The following is a 17,290-nucleotide window of genomic DNA, read 5'->3' on the forward strand; positions in this document are numbered from 1 at the left end:
CTGTGATGACTTTAACCAGCGCGAACATTAAACAGAAAATTCGGGAAGAAACCTAATACACCTACCTTACAATAGGAAACCGGCACAGCGATTTTTTTGCATCGCAATAAAACGATCGATAACTTGAGCATGGACGAGGTTTATTCCCATTATGAGACGGGCGCGCACTTAAAGAGGGGGGGAGGAGTGCGAGCTGACGGACTCGCCGCAGCAGCAGCGAGCTGGGCACGAGCACAGGCAGCGAGCAGCCGATTCAAACAAACAAAGGTCCTTTCTTGCTAATTGACAAACACGCTCAAGCACTCACCTCGGGCTCCATGCGTCTGCGGGGTGTTATTCAACTGGCCTCCATGTGTGAGGGGACAGTGGCGGAGTCTTCATGGGGGCTGGCCGGTGTTTACTTGGCGGTGTTGCGGGGTGTACAGTAAAGACCTCAGCTGACAGAGGATGACAGCGCCAGGAGAAACCAGGCATGAAAGCGCGCGGTGATAGGCTACAAACGGCCTCCTCAGCCGTTCAGCTGGCTCGTGGAGAGCAAGATTAGCTTTACTAGGCTAGGTGAAGGCTAAAACTGTTAGCTGTTATTGTGTGTGTGTGTGTGTGTGAGGAGGAGGAGGGGGGTGGTTAGGTACGGAAGGTGCACTTTAGCACTTTCATGAACTAAAGCGATGAGGTCATGGTTCAGGAGGGAGACGAGAAAAAAGGAAACTGTGAGGTTGACGTCACTTCCAACCAATCAGCGGCGACGGTTTAGGACTAGGGTGACGTCAGTGATCTGATCTGAGGATTAAAGGGACAGTCCGGCTTTTTTTTTCTTTTTTAAAGGAGACGCACTCACGTTGAGTGTGTGTGTGTGTGTTTTTTTTAAAACTGCCTTACACACAGAAAAAAGAGGGATAATATGAATCTTTATTTATTTCCCTTTTTTATTATGTTCAAATAATTATTATGAAATACAAATCACATAACACCGTTTAAATGTTTCATTTTGTTTTATTTTTATGTGCTCCTTTCTCTTTCTGTTTCTCTTTTATGCCTTATTGTCTCGAGCAATATTGTCTCGTTATGTTGTAGGTGTGTTTCAACTATTCTGCCTCATTTACGCTATGTTGCTGCAGGTTATCCTTATATGTTTTGGCTTCTGCGAAATAATCATTTCCCCCGTTTTGGGATTAATAACGTGTATTCACTTAGACTACACTGCAGTCCGATCTCAGAATTTAAATGCAAAAAAATTGCAAGTCATTTTCTTAAGCATTAATACAGTTTTGCAGGGAACCACTATACCTTTTTTTATTTGTAAGTTTTTATTCTATTTTACTTTTCTGAATTTCTTTCTTTCGGTTCGTTTCCTGAGGTTAGGCCTACGGTAAAAATGTAGAGCTTTTTGGAGTCGATTTCTGTGCTTTTGCCCTGAAGAAGAAATGTATTCTTCTTAGAAAAAAATGTTTTTTTAAAAAAAAAAAAATACAAAAAATTGAAACTAAATCCGAGAAAAACGATATGAGCATGCAGCTCAGACTCGTGTCTGTGTTACTTCATAACAAGTAAAACCCAAATTTTGTAAAAGTAGATTTTCTAAAACAGGCTCACCTAGTGTTAGCAGATGGATGGTTGACTATTACTATTATTAATATTTAAAAATCTATTTCGCATTTGCTCTTCGTCATGGACCAAACGATTTAAGCTGAATTGCACTTGCAAACTACTGAGCTGCCCGTTTCTCTTTGTGAAAGATACAGGCTACGCTGAAGTGTCATTTGGATGCCACGGATTTAATTTTGATTATGTTTTTCAAGATAGTGTTTTAAAAATAATGTACAAGAAACGAAAACTGATCGATCTACAGTATCGCATTCTCACTTAGCCCGGTTTCTGCAATGAATAGATGATTGGTGTTTGAATTCACCGCCAAGTAAATTCACTGAATTCATTGAATTCATCAGCTCTCTATTGTTAGATTAAAGCCTTTGTTTTGTTGCTTTGAACAATCTGTCAGTGAGCAAACAGTTGACTGCAGGGAGGTTTGGCAATGTGTGTCATTAGATCGCATATACTGACCCCTAGCGGTGAACGTGTGCGATTGCAGCCTGTCAGCATGAAACCAAAGGGGGTGGTAAAAAAGACTGATCAGATGATCAGGACAGAGTAACTCTAAAAAAACAACAACACAAATTCATGAAAATCTATCTTTATTTGGATGCAAAAAGTCACAACTTAAAGCGATACTGTAGCAGAGGAGAGGAATACTGATTGCTGGTTGGTTGTACGTCTGACTGTTTGGCTATTAAGTCATCCCCATTTTGATCTTCAGAAGAAGGCCAAGTAAGCACGGACAACAAACACTCAAAATAGAAGCTTTTCAATCAAGTAGACTGGAGATTATCAGAGGATTATGTCACATGCCTGACAATACACTGTAGCCTTTCTTGTCTGTCTCAACCAGGTGCTGCTGTAAAAGGTCATTTTGGCAGTTATATTCTCCCGGCTGATGTCTTATTTATAAAGCGGTCCGAGCCCACTCTGGTAAGTTCATCCTCTGATAACGTCCGGGGCCACTGATCTGAAGCGTCATGATAGTCAAGATAGAAGTTGTTTGACTTTTTGTAGAAAACTGTCTTCACTGTTTTAGCTGCCTTACACATAGCGATTATTTCTCGTGTTGTCAACTGAGAGTGGCCTCGAGTCACAGATAGAATAGAGTGGGGACTGTGTGAAAACTCAGTCTGAGGTAAAATTCTCCAAGAAAACGATAAAAACGTACACAGAAAGCAAAGCATATTAAAGCAAAGCCTAAAGACCTAAAGTAATAATACTGAAGACTGAACATAATCTATTTATCTTCTGTACTGTAAGGTAACTTAGGTAGTTGTCACATTTTGTTCCGTTAAATCTTGCAATATAAACCGATGGTTTGATCCACAGTATGAGCTACATTCCATCATGGTGTAAACGGAAATATACACAAGGCATCTACTCGAAAGGATTGTATCAAAATGTTCTAAAAATATCTCTGGTTGGTTTCACAAAAGCAAACTGTATCAAAAGCATTGGCCGAGAGCAAGCAATAATAATAGGCTTAAACCCTTTTACACAACAAAAAGCAGGACAACCAATCACGTCGCTTTGATTGTGGACCTATGGAGTCCCATACAGCACATGCAATCCATTAAACTCAACACAATCAAAACACAATACAGAAAAAAGAACTTTTACAGCTGAACATCGGAGAGACAACCTTTGTTGGTCTATTGTGCTTCATACAGATTAGGCCTGGCCTGTCTATACAACAATCATGGGCTTCTTACTTCACAGATGTGTTCAAGCTACTGTTTAAAGCAGAGGCATTGCAGAACTTGAAACTCTGAGGGCAACAAGCTTCATGATAGAAAATTGGACATTTACAAGAATATCCTTATGTTTATGGTGTATTGTTTATGCAACTTTTTTTTTTTTTTTTTTGCTTTCCTCTTCATTACATCCTCCCGTGTGTGTCACTGGAAACGTCGATTGTGCACAATGGATTCTCCGGAGCTCCTGCATTGATTTTTCTAATGGTGTGATTCTATTTCTGGCCTCTGTCCCCTCAGTATCCCTGTCTCTGTGACGCCTCTGAGTTAACGTCTATGTGGCCTTAATGCAGAAGTTGTTTACTGTAAACATCATGAGCCATGAGGACTGCACAGGCAGCATGGTAAAACTGTAATACTGTAGATTGCACAGAAATCCTAATTAGTTAGTTAATAACCTAATCGTTATACATTCCTATGTTCCATAACATTGCACATGCCTTTAATGAACACTTAGCACCATGCAACCTGAAGATGAGGTGACTCTTGAATGCAGCAAAAGTTGAGACAGGCCTTCTGTAATGATTTTTTTTTTTTTTACATTGAAATTGAGAGAAAAGGCTAGACGTCATTTACTTTTACATTTCATATGAACTTTTATATCAGTATAGTTAAATATTAGGCTGGCATTTGATTATCTCTGTAGATTTAAACGATGCTGGCACTTATACTGTAAAGGGCCCTTATTGTCAACACATACTTTCTTTCATTTCCTTACAGGTAAGTCACACCACTGCAGGCGATCTGATTATACTTCACTTCCAGTCTAACCTTTCGATAACTGTACAATCATTACACGAGGAAGCTGTTTTAGACCAAGTGCAAAACAAGGCCTCGATGACGGAGACTAATGTGCAGTGGTGTGATGGAAACCTTAGCAGTGCAAATGAAATGAAGGCGAGAGTGCTGGCTTGGATTATTTTAGGTGTGACTGCTTCAACTTATCAAGAACATGTGGATCGATGGGACTGCGTTACTACTATTTTCAGGTGAGTTATCTCAAATCACACCTCCTCTATATTTGTTCTACTCAACCACGCACAATTAGCACAGATTCAGTTCTGTTTGAGTGACCCTGCCTTGAGTGAAGAGAATAACATGGTTTGAACTTGTTAAAGGGTGAGATTGAGATGATGTTAGGTACAGTGGTGCATACCACCTGAGGCGGTTACGTGTACAGTGGTGTGTCTCGGTCTGGGTGTGGCTGTTGTGCTCCATCTATTCCTCAGCAGTTTGAGAAAGCTGCTTCTCATACAAGCTCAGGACGTGATGCACAAACTGGTACTGCTCACACGTCTGTATCATGCCACCCCTGAAAAACACACACACAAAGAGATAGCATTAAATCTAACACTTCACATAGTAATTATATAACAAAATTAAATGGAAAAATTTTGTTTAAAGTCAACATTTGTTTATCAGCTCCAGCAAAAAATAAAATGTTTATCACATTTTTTCAAACAATGAATGAAATACATTAGCCATGACATCTTGACTTATTAAACTCAGATGTATCCAATAACACTAATAATGACTGCTTTCATTGTGGGTGTTCTAATGTGCTTGATGGCCGGCTGGGATTGTACCTCACATAAATAACATTACTAGTAGCACCCATGCTTGTTGTTTTCTGACTCAAAAGTGAGTAAAGGTAATCATTTCCTTTAACACTCACAGAACCATGCATGGTTTTTTGAAGTGTGTAATTAATGGACTATAATTTTAAGATCCCTGACCCGGTCCTGAATTGAATAAGCACAAGACGGATGGAGGGAGAGATAATTTAGAAGAAGGTTTGGTGACCTTCTTTTTGGAACTAAATCAAACTACGTCAGCTGAGCTTTTATGCCAGAACTAAAGATAGGCACGACCACAGATAAGAGCTCTAAGCATATCTCACCTGTCCAGACGGAGCTGGCAGGTGGTTCTCAGGATGTCAACTACACCCTCAGTCCTCAGCTGCTTGCACAGGATGGAGGTGGCAATGAAGCAGCCAGTTCGACCAATTCCAGCACTGTAAAGAAAAAGTTGGAGAAGTAATGCGTTGGATTTTTGTATTCACTGAAATTTCAATTTCAGTGAAGGCACCATAAATCGAGGAACTTAAAATAAGGGAATACATATACTGAAGTGGATTTTGATTTGTACAGTGAGAAAAACCAGCAAAACAAGATACTGTAATATAAAACTAAAGATGGCTTTATCTTCTAAATATGAAATCTTTCATGCTCCCAATATTACAAACAAGTTGCTTTAGCCCTGTACCTGCAGTGGACAATTATAGGGCCACTGGAGGGCAGGGCTTTCTCACGGGCCCTTTCCACTTCCTGCACCAGCTCCAGCAGGGGTGGAGCCTTGTCTGGGGTCTTCTGATCAGGCCAGGAAGTGTACCAGTACTGCCGCAGAGTGCGCTCCTCTTCCCCGCACTGGTGCATGCACACAGACAGTGACACAGATGTCATTATACCAAGCACACAGAGAACACCTGTTGCTCTTCATGCTTGACCAAACAGTTGCCTTGGTTTAGTAGTGAACGCAGAATAAACATTAAAAATAGAGATTGTACAAAAGCAGACTATTTGTCCTGGTCTGTACTGAGCATAAACAAATTTCTGAATGTCAGTCTACCAATAATTATGAATCCTATAGATAAACAACATAACCAGAGGAGATGAATAATCAACAAGCTTTTAACTCAGTGCAGTTACATAATGATCCCCTGGTGCTTAGCAATCGGATGCAGGCTGCATTTACTGAATTATCTTGTTTTGTTTGCTAAGTGCCGATGCCACCATGACCTGAAATTAAAAATAAAGCACCCATCATGAACACATGAATGGAGCGTTGAGCGAACCACCTTCCAACACCCATATCTGTTGTGATAAATTACTGGATAAAATATGACTGTTTGATACACATATTTTTAGAAACACTTACTGTAACATGTTTTTGTTGAGTCGGGAACACAAAATAATAATCTTCTGCAGTGTTTTTGTGACATTAATCGAGGGATCATCATGTAAACAGTGCATTTAATCGTGCACATACGTATCAGCAGATGCAGGTAAAAGTAGCTAATTAAAACGCACGGATTTATGGGTGATATTGTAGCCATGCAGATAGTTCTGATCCACATCTAACATCTGAATTTAAATTGGCACCCAAGGGATGAAATTTAATTTAAGTGCCTTAGATTGAAAGAATAAAAACAAAAATGTAACATATCTTTAGAGAAATTTCCACTTTGAATATAACATAAAGCACACTTTTAAAAATTTTTAGGGTGTTACGTGGAAAGACGTCTGCTAACCCAGATAACATATAAAGTAAAGGTGGGTAATCCTTTGGAATTAGCCACATGCAGGATTGTGAACTTTGCCACGGCTTATCACCTTTGGGCCAAGAGAGAGGAAAATGAATTCTAAAGTTTATCAAGGCAACATTCAGGACAATGATACAGAGGCTTTCTGATGTTACCTGCTCATGAAAGCCTTTACTGCTTTAAGCACAGTAGCATACAGATCGCAGGGTTTAACTTGCACACTTCTGTTCCTAATTACATGTTAAGAACCTGGCTGTGAACCCTTAGTTTTGTTTTAATTCATATATTTGACAGTATGAGCACCAGAAAAAAAATTAAAATAACTTGTAACTAGTTCTATGTTTTTGTTTAGTTCACTTATTTCTTTGTGCACCATTCTGTCATCCCTTTAGGTCAACTTTCTTCTGATTTGCTGCCTCTTGCAAACAGAACATGTGAACAGCAGATGGGTGGGGCTTATGTGCTCACAGCCAGACCTGTGCCTGAGACCGTATTAGGGATATCCACTCCATTTGACATCTGTCTCGAGCAGACCTGAGCTTTTGGCTCACCGGGATTAGTTTTACATATGTTGACCTAAATGAAACTTTGGCCACGCTTAACATGAGCATCCACCACTGTAACCCCATCCCCCCACCCACCCATCCACCTCTGTATAAGGTTGTTTCCATTTTCATGTATGCATATCATTAGAGGCAAACAGCTTTTTGGCATTACTTGAAGCTAAAACATTAAAGTGGTGTTGTTGTGGTTCACCCTTTGTATTTCACATATTAATGCATTCTCTGTCGGTTACCTTCAGAGTAAACACCCTCAGACTGTAGTCATCCTCCTGGGTCACCTTGACCACAGTGATTTCGATGCCTTCGTGTGTCACAGTGTCCTCGGGCCAGTACTCAGCACATTTCTACAAGAAACAATAGACACAGCAGATAATATAGCTGGTTAATATTTAGGAACATTTATCAAAAAATCCTTTGAACAGTTACCTCATTCTTCTCCTCCAGGTTGGTGATCATCACTATGATTGGGGTCCTCTCTTGCCACACCATCCTCCATAAATCCCCCACTGTGTTCACAGTGGGACCCTGGGTAGCAATGTATGCACGCTCCTCGCCCCCATAACCCTGCACATGCACACACTCGTTGTTTTGCTACCATTACATATCAAAGCCATAACAAATCGCTGCATCAGAGTGCATTTGAACTTACTTTGAGATAATTAGCGTTGATATAGGTAGAAAGAAAATCTTCTTCATCCTGTGACTTCAAGATCACTCTGCTGTGCGTGTCTGCAGGTGGACAATGTGACATTATCATGAGAAAGGGAGCTGATTACACATTCGTTCATTCTGTATCTCATCCTACAGCTCAGTGATACAAAAGGGTTGCACCCTTATGTGTGTCATTGTGAACATAAATACTGGAAATTTGATGTCTTGCAAACACATTTTAGCATTAAAGTGAAAGAGGATGCAAAATTATTTAAGATAATCAGCATAAAAATAGTTTTAAAAATTGCTACCTCAATATTACGTTTATAGTAACTGATGTCACTAGCTTGTGTTACAGCTCTACTTACTGGGCAAAATTGTTTTGTAGCGATTCTTTCTCACCAGCCCTGGGTAATTGTACTCCTTAGGGTCCACAAAGTTCATGGGAGTTTCCTGCCAATGGACACAGAACAATGAAGGCAACTGAAAGTGAAGAAATGGGGAAGTCCAAAAGTTACCTTCTATATAACAACCAAACGGTGAGGAAATAATATTAAACATGTGAAGTCATTCACAGCCTCTCACACTCAACCATTGCTGTATTAGTGTGTGTGTGTGATCCTGAACGCGCATCCTTCTTCCTAACAGACACAAGAATTTTCTGTGGGTTTTTGTATGCAAAAAGAAAAAAAATGCTTGCATCCCTCCATCTTCCGCCCACTAACAGAAAGTAGAAAAGCTTACGGGCGTGTGCAGAGCACCGATCGGTGTGTGTGGCTGCATCTGTGTGTGCGTGTACGTCTTTTCCGGTGAGTCTCTGTTCATTTCATATTAATCTCGAGAACGTAGGTGGCTGAGCTACTGTTGCTGCACTCACATAAAACTCAGCCTGCAGGCTCTGGTCGTCCATGGCCCTTGTGTGTAGCATGGCAGGGGTCAGGACGTGCGTTCCCTGTCGGAGATACTCCTGGGCCGACTGGTCTCTTGGAGAAAGTTGGGCTCCGTAGCCATAGGGCTCTGTGCAGCCTGGTGTGCACATGTCCAAGGTCAGGGAAACATTGGAGCCTCTCCTGTTTTATTCAGACAGTCAGACAAATGCATATATCTGCATTACAAATGAATGAATAAAGTGTGAGTCTCCCTGCTGGAAGAAAAACAAACATAAATGCAAACATTTCCACCTGCTGGATGCTCTTTTCTAACCTCTCCTGAAGCCCCACTGGTGTGACAGTAAGGGTGGCAGCATCTCCCTCCGTCCTGGTATCTGCACCTATATCAAATACTGGAGTCTGGGGCACCGGGTCCAGGTCTATCAGATCCTCCTGGGCATCTGTCCACTCTGACAAGGTGAAAGAGGGCTGACGGCTCACAGACTGACGTCGATCACCAATGTCCCTCGACACAGTTCCTGATGACCACAAGCCAGAGCCATAATGCCACTTGCACACCAGGTGGATGATCTAAGGATAGAAAAGAAGACAAGAAAGAAGCAGTCAATAAGTAAATCAATCAAACACACAACAACAGGTCGCTACGTTAAGAAACAACCGATTCAATCGATCTTGTTTCCTTTTTCGATTATTTTCCTTCTTTATAGCAAATAACACCAATTCAGCATGCATCATGCATTAAATTCATGCTGAAATGACCAAAATTGTGAAATGTTTGCATAAAAATAGAGCTTAAAATAAAGGATCCAGCCAGTGTTTTACCATGACTACACAGATGGCCACACCGATGCCTGCAGTGGCATGAACAATCCAATTGTGCTCTGTGGTGTTTACCACATCCCTCATCACCACTGACTGGCCAATAAAGGGAAACACAGAGAGAGAGAATGAGTTAGTCAGACATAGTTGAGTGCTTCACATCCTGTTAAACAGCTGTTTATTCTCCACCCAGACTTAAAAGCTGTCAGCCACATCTAGGATTGATACTTACATCCGTTCCAAAAATAGGGTGGCAGGGTAAGATAAACCCCAGGTAGAAGTCAATGACCTGCAGGGCTTTGTAGATGGAAGAGAGTAGCCCATTTCCATCCACCACAAAAAATATCCAGTACCCCTGGGAGGAGAGAAGAAGGAAGGCAGATTGTCACCGCTCCAGTCATTCATGCACTGGAAATCGGACTGCAGCCATTCTCAGGTGAAAAGCGAGCAGAAAAGAAAAGAAGATGGACCATTACACAGGCATAAAAAATATGTAAATTGTCCACATAGAGTCTAGTGTCATAATCGTGGCTGCATTTACGAGGCTCTTTTATTTACTTATGGTAATGTTGCACCTGTCCTTTTTTCTGTTTAAATGAATCAAACATGAAGTCAACAATAGACGGAAACAGGAAGAGGGAATTAATGGTGAAGAGGTGTCAAATTTTAGCCTCATCTACCCACCCCCAGAAAAAGTATTTTCCAAGCCTGAAGCACTTGAAGCAAATATGAAAATGCAATCATACATATGAAAAGATAAACCACTGTGGAAAATTAAAGGTCAAGCTGAAAGAAAACCTCAAGCTTAAGTGTTGACGTGTCATTTGCAAGGCGGATATTGCAGCTGAAACCCAAAGACGACCTAAAAACTTACTCTGATTAAAAGCAGATAATAGAGAGCCTGGAACACATACCAAGATTTGGGAAGTGATAAACAGTGCTGCCCAGCAGTGGAGTTCAATCACCAGTGTGTACACCTTGCGTAAAAACACTTCCTCTTGGGGGTTTTGGCCCTCAGCGGTTCCATCTTTACATTCTAGGAGCCTGTCTTTTTTAAGGGCTCCGTCGCCAATTTTTTCAGTCTTTGTGGGCTCGTCTAGCCAAACGGGATCCTCATCAGGCCTCAGGAAGATGGAGTCCTCGGTGTGGGAACGAGTGGAGCTACTCAGCCGACGGGTCATGATGCCCCTGTTGAACGAGGTTCCTTTGTGTTAAAAGGCCTTTCATATGTTATAAATCAGATTTTAAATGCATTTAGTTTACACGTGTTTATCATTAGGTGTTCGGTTTTATGTGTGCCATTATCTGAAAATCATCCCATCAAATACAAACTCCAGTTTTTAACCCTTTAAAAATGTAGACAAATGGCAACACATTTACTTATACTTTGGAGATCTTTGATAGGATCTTAGACTCTGAAACACCTACAGTACCTGGTGTTTGAAACATACAGATGCTAACATGCAGATGTTCTTCTGTACTTACAACTTGTTTGCGATTTTTCTGCTTTTGTGTACAATAAAATGTCGAGGCCATAATTTTCAGCCACACTGGGACTACATGCTGATTTTCATTTCAAGTATGTGCTATCTGTGTTTGTCACATTGCGTGTGTCTAATGTGTGGTTCTAAATGAGCGTGTATATGACAAAAAGGGTTGCGTTTATTCTGCAGGTCTATTCAAATGTACAGCTAAGCAGCACAGAGTGGCTCTCATCTCCGGATCCTCTTGTCTCCCTTAGATTGGACTCCATCGTGTGTGTGTGTGTGTGTGTGTGTGTGTGTGTGTGTGTGTGTGTGTGTGTGAATTTGACAGAGAGAGAGAGAGAGGCTCCATTGTGGAGAAATGAGTCAGGGGTAGCGTGTTTACAGCCCTGTCCGTCACCTTGGCAACAGAGTGGCTCTCATCCCTCTCATCCGTCCTGAGCATTATCATCTACTGACAACACAGTCACACACACACAGTCAGCAGTGTATTCAAAGCTCTTTTCCGCTCAGCACTTTCAATATATGTATATGTATATGTATATATATATATATATATATATATATATTTAGATAGATAGATAGATATCTATATCTATATATAGATATATAGATATAGATAGAAATAGATAGATACAGATATATAGATATTGTCACATGTTTCAGATAATCAAAACAATGTTATTATCAGAGTCAAATATAAGCAGGGTAAATACAAAATGCAGTTTTTAAATGATGATTTCATTGATTAAGGGAGAAAAGTTATCCAAGCCTACCTGGTCCTGTGTAACACAGTGATTGCCCCTCCTGTTTAATCATGAATTAACTGTAACTAACCACATTGTTTTGAAAGCTGAGTTCAGTTTCACTAAACATACTCAGGCCTGATTACTGGCAGATCTGATGAATCAAGAAATCCCTTAAAGAGTCGAAGCAAGATAAAAGACCTCAAGAAGCAACACATCGTGCCACGATCTAAACACAAAGACAATGCGTTGTGTGTTTTCTAACATCAAAGGTCAATAAAGTCAAATGACTGACCTATGAGAGATGGCAACGAACTGGCAGGGGAGTCACATCACATGATCAAGGTAAAACCTGTATCCTGGGGCATCCGGTCACAGTCAGCCATTGTGAGGCAGAGTCAATTCTAAAAGACACAAGACAGTAGCTCAGGGCTTACATTCAAAGTTAAGGTTAGCAAAATGATAAAGCTGTTGCAGATGTACTAAACATGCAAATCTCTCCAACCTCTGGAGCAGAAAAAAACAACAAACAAACAAGTAAGAAAGTGTCTCTTCCTCAAATAGCCATGGGATGGTACAAAATAATACAAAACTGGTGCAAAAAATACAGTTTTATGAGTCACCTGCATGGTTATACGTGGTTCACGGTGTGACCATTTTAAACGATCACTTGATAATATGATATGTTAACACTACCACTTAAGCAGTGAACCTTTCAGACTATTGTTAATACAATTAAATCGCAGAAGTTTGTGCCATTTATCCGAGTCTGTGTGGTGTGAGCCCTACACCTCCTAGATGCAAGTTTGGGCATCAAAATATCAGTTTACGAACCAATGAGCGATGACACGGTGGATACATCCATTTGTTTAAAGTCTATGATAGACAGTAGAGTGACAAATTCAACTGGTAACATTGATAGACACTGAGAGAGGGTTAATAATTCAGCTTTCTCTAATGATGGATCAGAGTAGCACCCTTGTAGACTCCCAGCTGTGCGCTCATGAGGGGAGGATAGTGATGTAAGGTGACACAGTAAACTGTTAATATTTCTTCCCCACTCTTTCTTTCCCTGCCTCTCTCTGCATCCCGAAGAGGCAGGGATGATTCAAGCCAGACTAAGCAGACACCCTCAGAAATACATTCAGATTGCTCCAGTCGAATCAGTATGCATGATGAAGTCAAGCCTCTTCCCTCCTCTCCTCTCTACCATCTCCCCCTCTCTCCTTATGTGCCACTGGACCCTGTTGAACGAATGGGGTGTGCTCAGCGGAATATGAGACCACACCAGTAGCAGGAGCTTAGTGTGTGTGTGTGTTCACTTTGAGTCCGTTTCTTTCTCTCTTTGCTTGCTGTGAAGGTGGTTTTGAAGTGATGACGCCAGTTAGACCGGCTTGTAGCCATGGCAATGTGCATACATGCAACATACACACGTATGTTAAGTACACACACACACACACACACACACACACACACACACACACACACACACACACACACACACACACACACACACACACACACACACACACAGGCATGGATTGTGTTGTATAAGAGCGCTTCAATGTGTTCCATTTTTCAACAATAGGTGGACAGGTAGAAGAGTGGATGAAGGGATGAATGGAAGGAAGAGCAACTCTTTTTTTGTGTGAAGGTTGTCTGAAGCAATGACGCAGTGAGGTTGGCGTTTTGGTAACTGTGGCAACCAGCATACTGTAGCGCGTGTGTGTGTGTGCGCGCGCACATATACACAGACTTTTGTCAGATACCCCGCATGAAAAATGAAAAACACAAACACACATCTGCACTGGGAGAGCAGTGACAACATTCACGTTTGCCCTAAGAAAAAAAAAATCAGCCTCTCTTTGCTTTTATTCTTTGAGGTAAATATTTCTGTTTTTCTGCTACTTGCTTTGTCTCAGCGCTTGTTTGGCAAACTGTCTGGTATATTTAACCCAAGCAGTCGCTGGGATCTCAGAAATCCTGAGGTCACAAGTCCTCTTCTCCTACTCATTCATTACTCATTACTCCAACATTAGTGAATTTTACACGCTAAATACATCAGAATGTTTGCGTAGTCTGCAGATGAGAATTAAAATACTCGCTGCAACTCCTGTCTTAATAGTGGGTACTATGCAGGAATAATTGAGGCAAGACACGGTGTACTGGATTCAGTTAAACTGATGAATAAAAAGTATATATCTGGTCAGCTATATTATATTTATTGCATGCTGTTTCCAAACATGTTGCATGTACATGTAAAGGTATATTTTAATTACAGTTCTGAAGATAGAATTTATTCATAATAGAATAAAAAAATCTGAAAGTTTATGATAAGCTTTTCATTTACACTATAATCATTTAACACAAACAAAAACATCAACCCAGAGCAATTTACTGTTCACATTCCAGCTGTTTTGTGCATGATTTTATCTGCATTTCACAGTCATATCTGGTATGTTTGCAAATTTCTCGAAAAGAAAGCTTTGTTTCAACTGATGTATGATGCTTCTATAAAATATATTAACACAGATGGTTCAGGAGCTTACAATGAAAATTAAAGATTTTATTATAAATCCAAAAAGATCAGAATCATTTAGCTGAGGATTGAGCTCAGGCCGAGTGAATTTAAAGCAAATAGGTCAAACCTGATGATGGATTGAGCCTCATTCCTCATTGAAGGTGTACTGTCCTTGGGTCTTACAAACACCACCCCCTCAGTCTTCAAATAGAGTATGCGCATACTGTTTCCATTGATCTGCATCCATTCAAGAACCCACCATCCAATGGAGTCTAAAAGTGGGCCATACAAAATGCCTATTGCCTCTGTCCCAGAAGGGCTCAAGGACCAGAAATGAGAAGGGGGCTGCCAGCTGTGTATAGCTTTTTCCTACTGTCGGGAACAGGGGGAATTAAAGTGGTGACAGCTGGCGTGCGCTTTAATGGATATTCCCGATGCTCCCAGCGTCTCTGTGTGGAAAAACAATAAGTCCAAATCTGCTTTTTTAGTCTGTTATTTAAAAAAATGAACAACCTGTTTCCAGGAGAATCAAAGTGAATAAAGGGCGAGTATCAAGTGTGTTGCTGAAGTGCTCATATGGCAGAGAGACGAGGTAAGAGGAAGCTCTTACTGAAAGTGATGATGAGATGGAAACATGAGATAAAGTCACGAGGGCCAAGACCAGCCTCATCAACCTTTATCTCCCATACACACACAGAAAATCTTGATATTAATACACACATAAGCCAGCAATGACCTTAAAATGAAATGCCCAGCAAACCTGCAGCCTTTTCTTGTATATCACAAAGACAGATAATCAATCAGCTCTATTGTTTACATACACTCCCAGGATCGCTCGCAGCTGCTCCATGGGTATTTTTGGAGAGAAATCTCATTAAGGCACATATAAACTTACAATTCAGCCAAAGCTGTACTGTATGAATAATTAAAATGTGCTGCATAGCAAATTGATTTACAGGCTGCTGGAGATAAATCTGGATTCTTGGTGACAAAAGATTGTGTTACATGATTGCACTGCATCAAAACACCAGTGCAGGAATGGCATTCTCTGGCAGTCATTCATACTAAGACAAAACACCATTCATATCACGTACATGGCTACGGTGAGCTAGAGCGACCACACAGTGCAGAGCTGGATGGATTAGTAATGAATCACTCGGGGAGGTGGACTGTTGCATCTCTCTCTGGTAACTCCCACATTGTCACATAGACATGATACAACACAGAGGAAATCAAGCTTTGAGTGATAAACGAGAGGGAAAATACACAGCGCCATCGACGGACCAACCTGTTGGCAAATGATCAGTTTCAATGATCTAAGAATAAACACGCACATATACACCTCCTACATCACACATCTCCTACCTTTTTACAGCACAGGAAAGCGCAGTGGCCATGTAAACCGTAGGGGCTTTGCTGAGGAATTGGTATTCACCTCATGTCATACAGCCACGCAGGGGGAAAGAGCGAGAGACAGCGGAGAGGCGAGGAGGGCTGGAACGGTCACAGTCACTCAACCACAGCCTTAAGTCTGGTTAGGATAAGTCCTCTTACCTGGCTGAGCCCGTCTTCACATCGCCATCTGCTGCTCTGCTCCCTGTGAGCCAAACCACCAGGAGCCAAACACCAAGAACCACGCCAATCCCTTTACTGCTTCTCTGTCTGGGAGATGGAGGAGTGTGTTTGCATGTAAGAAGGAGACAGACCGACAGTGAGAGACACAGAGAGTAAGAGGACGCGTGTGAGCCTAGGAAAACAAGAATGTGCAAATGTAAGGGGTGTGTGTGTTTGTGTGTCCGTGAGAGAAAGAGAGACAGAGGTATGAAAGTCTGATGGGTTTTCTTTTGTTTGTATCCTGAAGGAGAGAGAGAGAGATCCACAGGCGGCAGCTTCGTCTAGGTATATGCAGCAAGAGGCTGTACGGTAGCCTTGGCAACAGAGCCAGAATAAGGGAGCGCGAGGGAGGGAGGGAGCTAAGGAGAGAGCTAGAGCAAAAGAGAGAGAGAGAGTGTTTATTAATCTTATTGTGGGGACAGAAATCTGTTAATACAGTTATATCAGGGGGGCTCACCTCTACAGGAAGGTTTCAACAAGGTAAACCATTAAGTTTTAGTGGTGAAGGATAAGCCTGGAGATATTATATATATTTTAATTATAGTTGGCAAATCCCACTAAAAATGCCAAAACCTGAAGCAAATGCATGCTGCCAACAGACTCTAGGCTTTGATTATAGCTCAAAAAAGGTAAAAATAAATAAATAAATAAATAAAATACAGGCATTGTTGAGCCACATTGCTTCTTCAGTGTTACAATGAAAAGGGTCACTGGATCTGTCATTTAGCCACCTTACTTCAAAAAAACAGTTGATAATCTGCAGCTGAAAATACATCAAATTTATCTAACACCAGAAACATACCAACAAACACGAGCTGTTTCTTTGAGAAAATACATTTGTGACCAATTTGTCTTTGAAGATTTGCATCGTCTTTGCTACTGAAGGGTGATTGGGGTTTATTGCAACAGACAGGCTGGAGGACATCATGAAGCTCGAGGAGATAAATGCTTTGCTGAATCTGTTTATAATAATGACAATAATGAAAAAAAACTCTCCAGGAAACAATAAAAGAAGAAATCAACATCTTCTTAAGTGACAAAAGACGTGTGTGTAGTGGGGGAAGTCGGCTCATAACACATCACTGAGCAGTGAACACCCCCCACTGTCACCTCCTCTGCTTCCAAGCTGTACGCTCTGCCACCCACCATCTCTCACTCATCTCAGTCACCACCCCCCAACCACCCCCCACCCCATCATCATCATCACCATCGCCCAGGTCTATTCTCCTTTTCCGGTCTCTATCATTCTCTGTCTTCTTAAACCTCTTGTCATTTCCCATCCCTCCTTCTTCAATGTGATGTGCTCTCTCTCTCTCTCTCTCTCTCTCTC

At 41.2% G+C, this 17,290-nt stretch overlaps 2 protein-coding genes across 7 annotated transcripts in view; both read right to left on the reverse strand.

The window, feature by feature from the left end:
- dusp8a (dual specificity phosphatase 8a) overlaps window positions 1-642 on the reverse strand; it is a 38,660-nt gene extending 38,018 nt beyond the window's left edge. For 2 of the 4 annotated variants that reach the window (XM_084932940.1, XM_084932935.1), the window contains exon 1: window positions 308-642. The gene's annotated coding sequence lies outside the window, so the exon portion shown is untranslated. Of the gene's footprint in view, window positions 1-65; window positions 208-307 lie in introns of those variants that run through there. The other 2 variants (XM_084932942.1, XM_084932934.1) reach the window with 2 other exon arrangements.
- Window positions 643-2,175: 1,533 nt separating this feature from the next.
- On the reverse strand, window positions 2,176-16,280 carry LOC146382350 (tyrosine-protein phosphatase non-receptor type 5-like). Of its 3 annotated transcripts, none has more exons than XM_084932943.1 (14): window positions 15,901-16,279; window positions 12,121-12,229; window positions 10,510-10,783; window positions 9,828-9,950; window positions 9,599-9,691; window positions 9,090-9,346; window positions 8,764-8,956; window positions 8,255-8,339; window positions 7,885-7,964; window positions 7,662-7,799; window positions 7,469-7,579; window positions 5,616-5,776; window positions 5,251-5,364; window positions 2,176-4,662 (listed from the first exon to the last, which is right to left on the reverse strand). In XM_084932943.1, the coding sequence occupies exons 3-14, from the start codon at window positions 10,774-10,776 to the stop codon at window positions 4,569-4,571; spliced, it is 1,716 nt and encodes a 571-aa protein (XP_084789069.1). In that variant the 5' UTR covers window positions 10,777-10,783; window positions 12,121-12,229; window positions 15,901-16,279; the 3' UTR covers window positions 2,176-4,568. The 3 variants fall into 3 exon arrangements, with proteins under 3 accessions (XP_084789069.1, XP_084789070.1, XP_084789071.1); XM_084932944.1 differs by lacking the exon at window positions 15,901-16,279 and adding an exon at window positions 15,712-15,865; XM_084932945.1 differs by lacking the exon at window positions 7,662-7,799 and having other exon boundaries at window positions 15,901-16,280.
- Window positions 16,281-17,290: the final 1,010 nt, after the last annotated feature.

This window comes from Perissodus microlepis, chromosome 7, assembly GCF_051167445.1.
Source record: "Perissodus microlepis isolate ML-2025 ecotype Zambia chromosome 7, ASM5116744v1, whole genome shotgun sequence".
NCBI lineage: Eukaryota > Metazoa > Chordata > Actinopteri > Cichliformes > Cichlidae > Perissodus > Perissodus microlepis.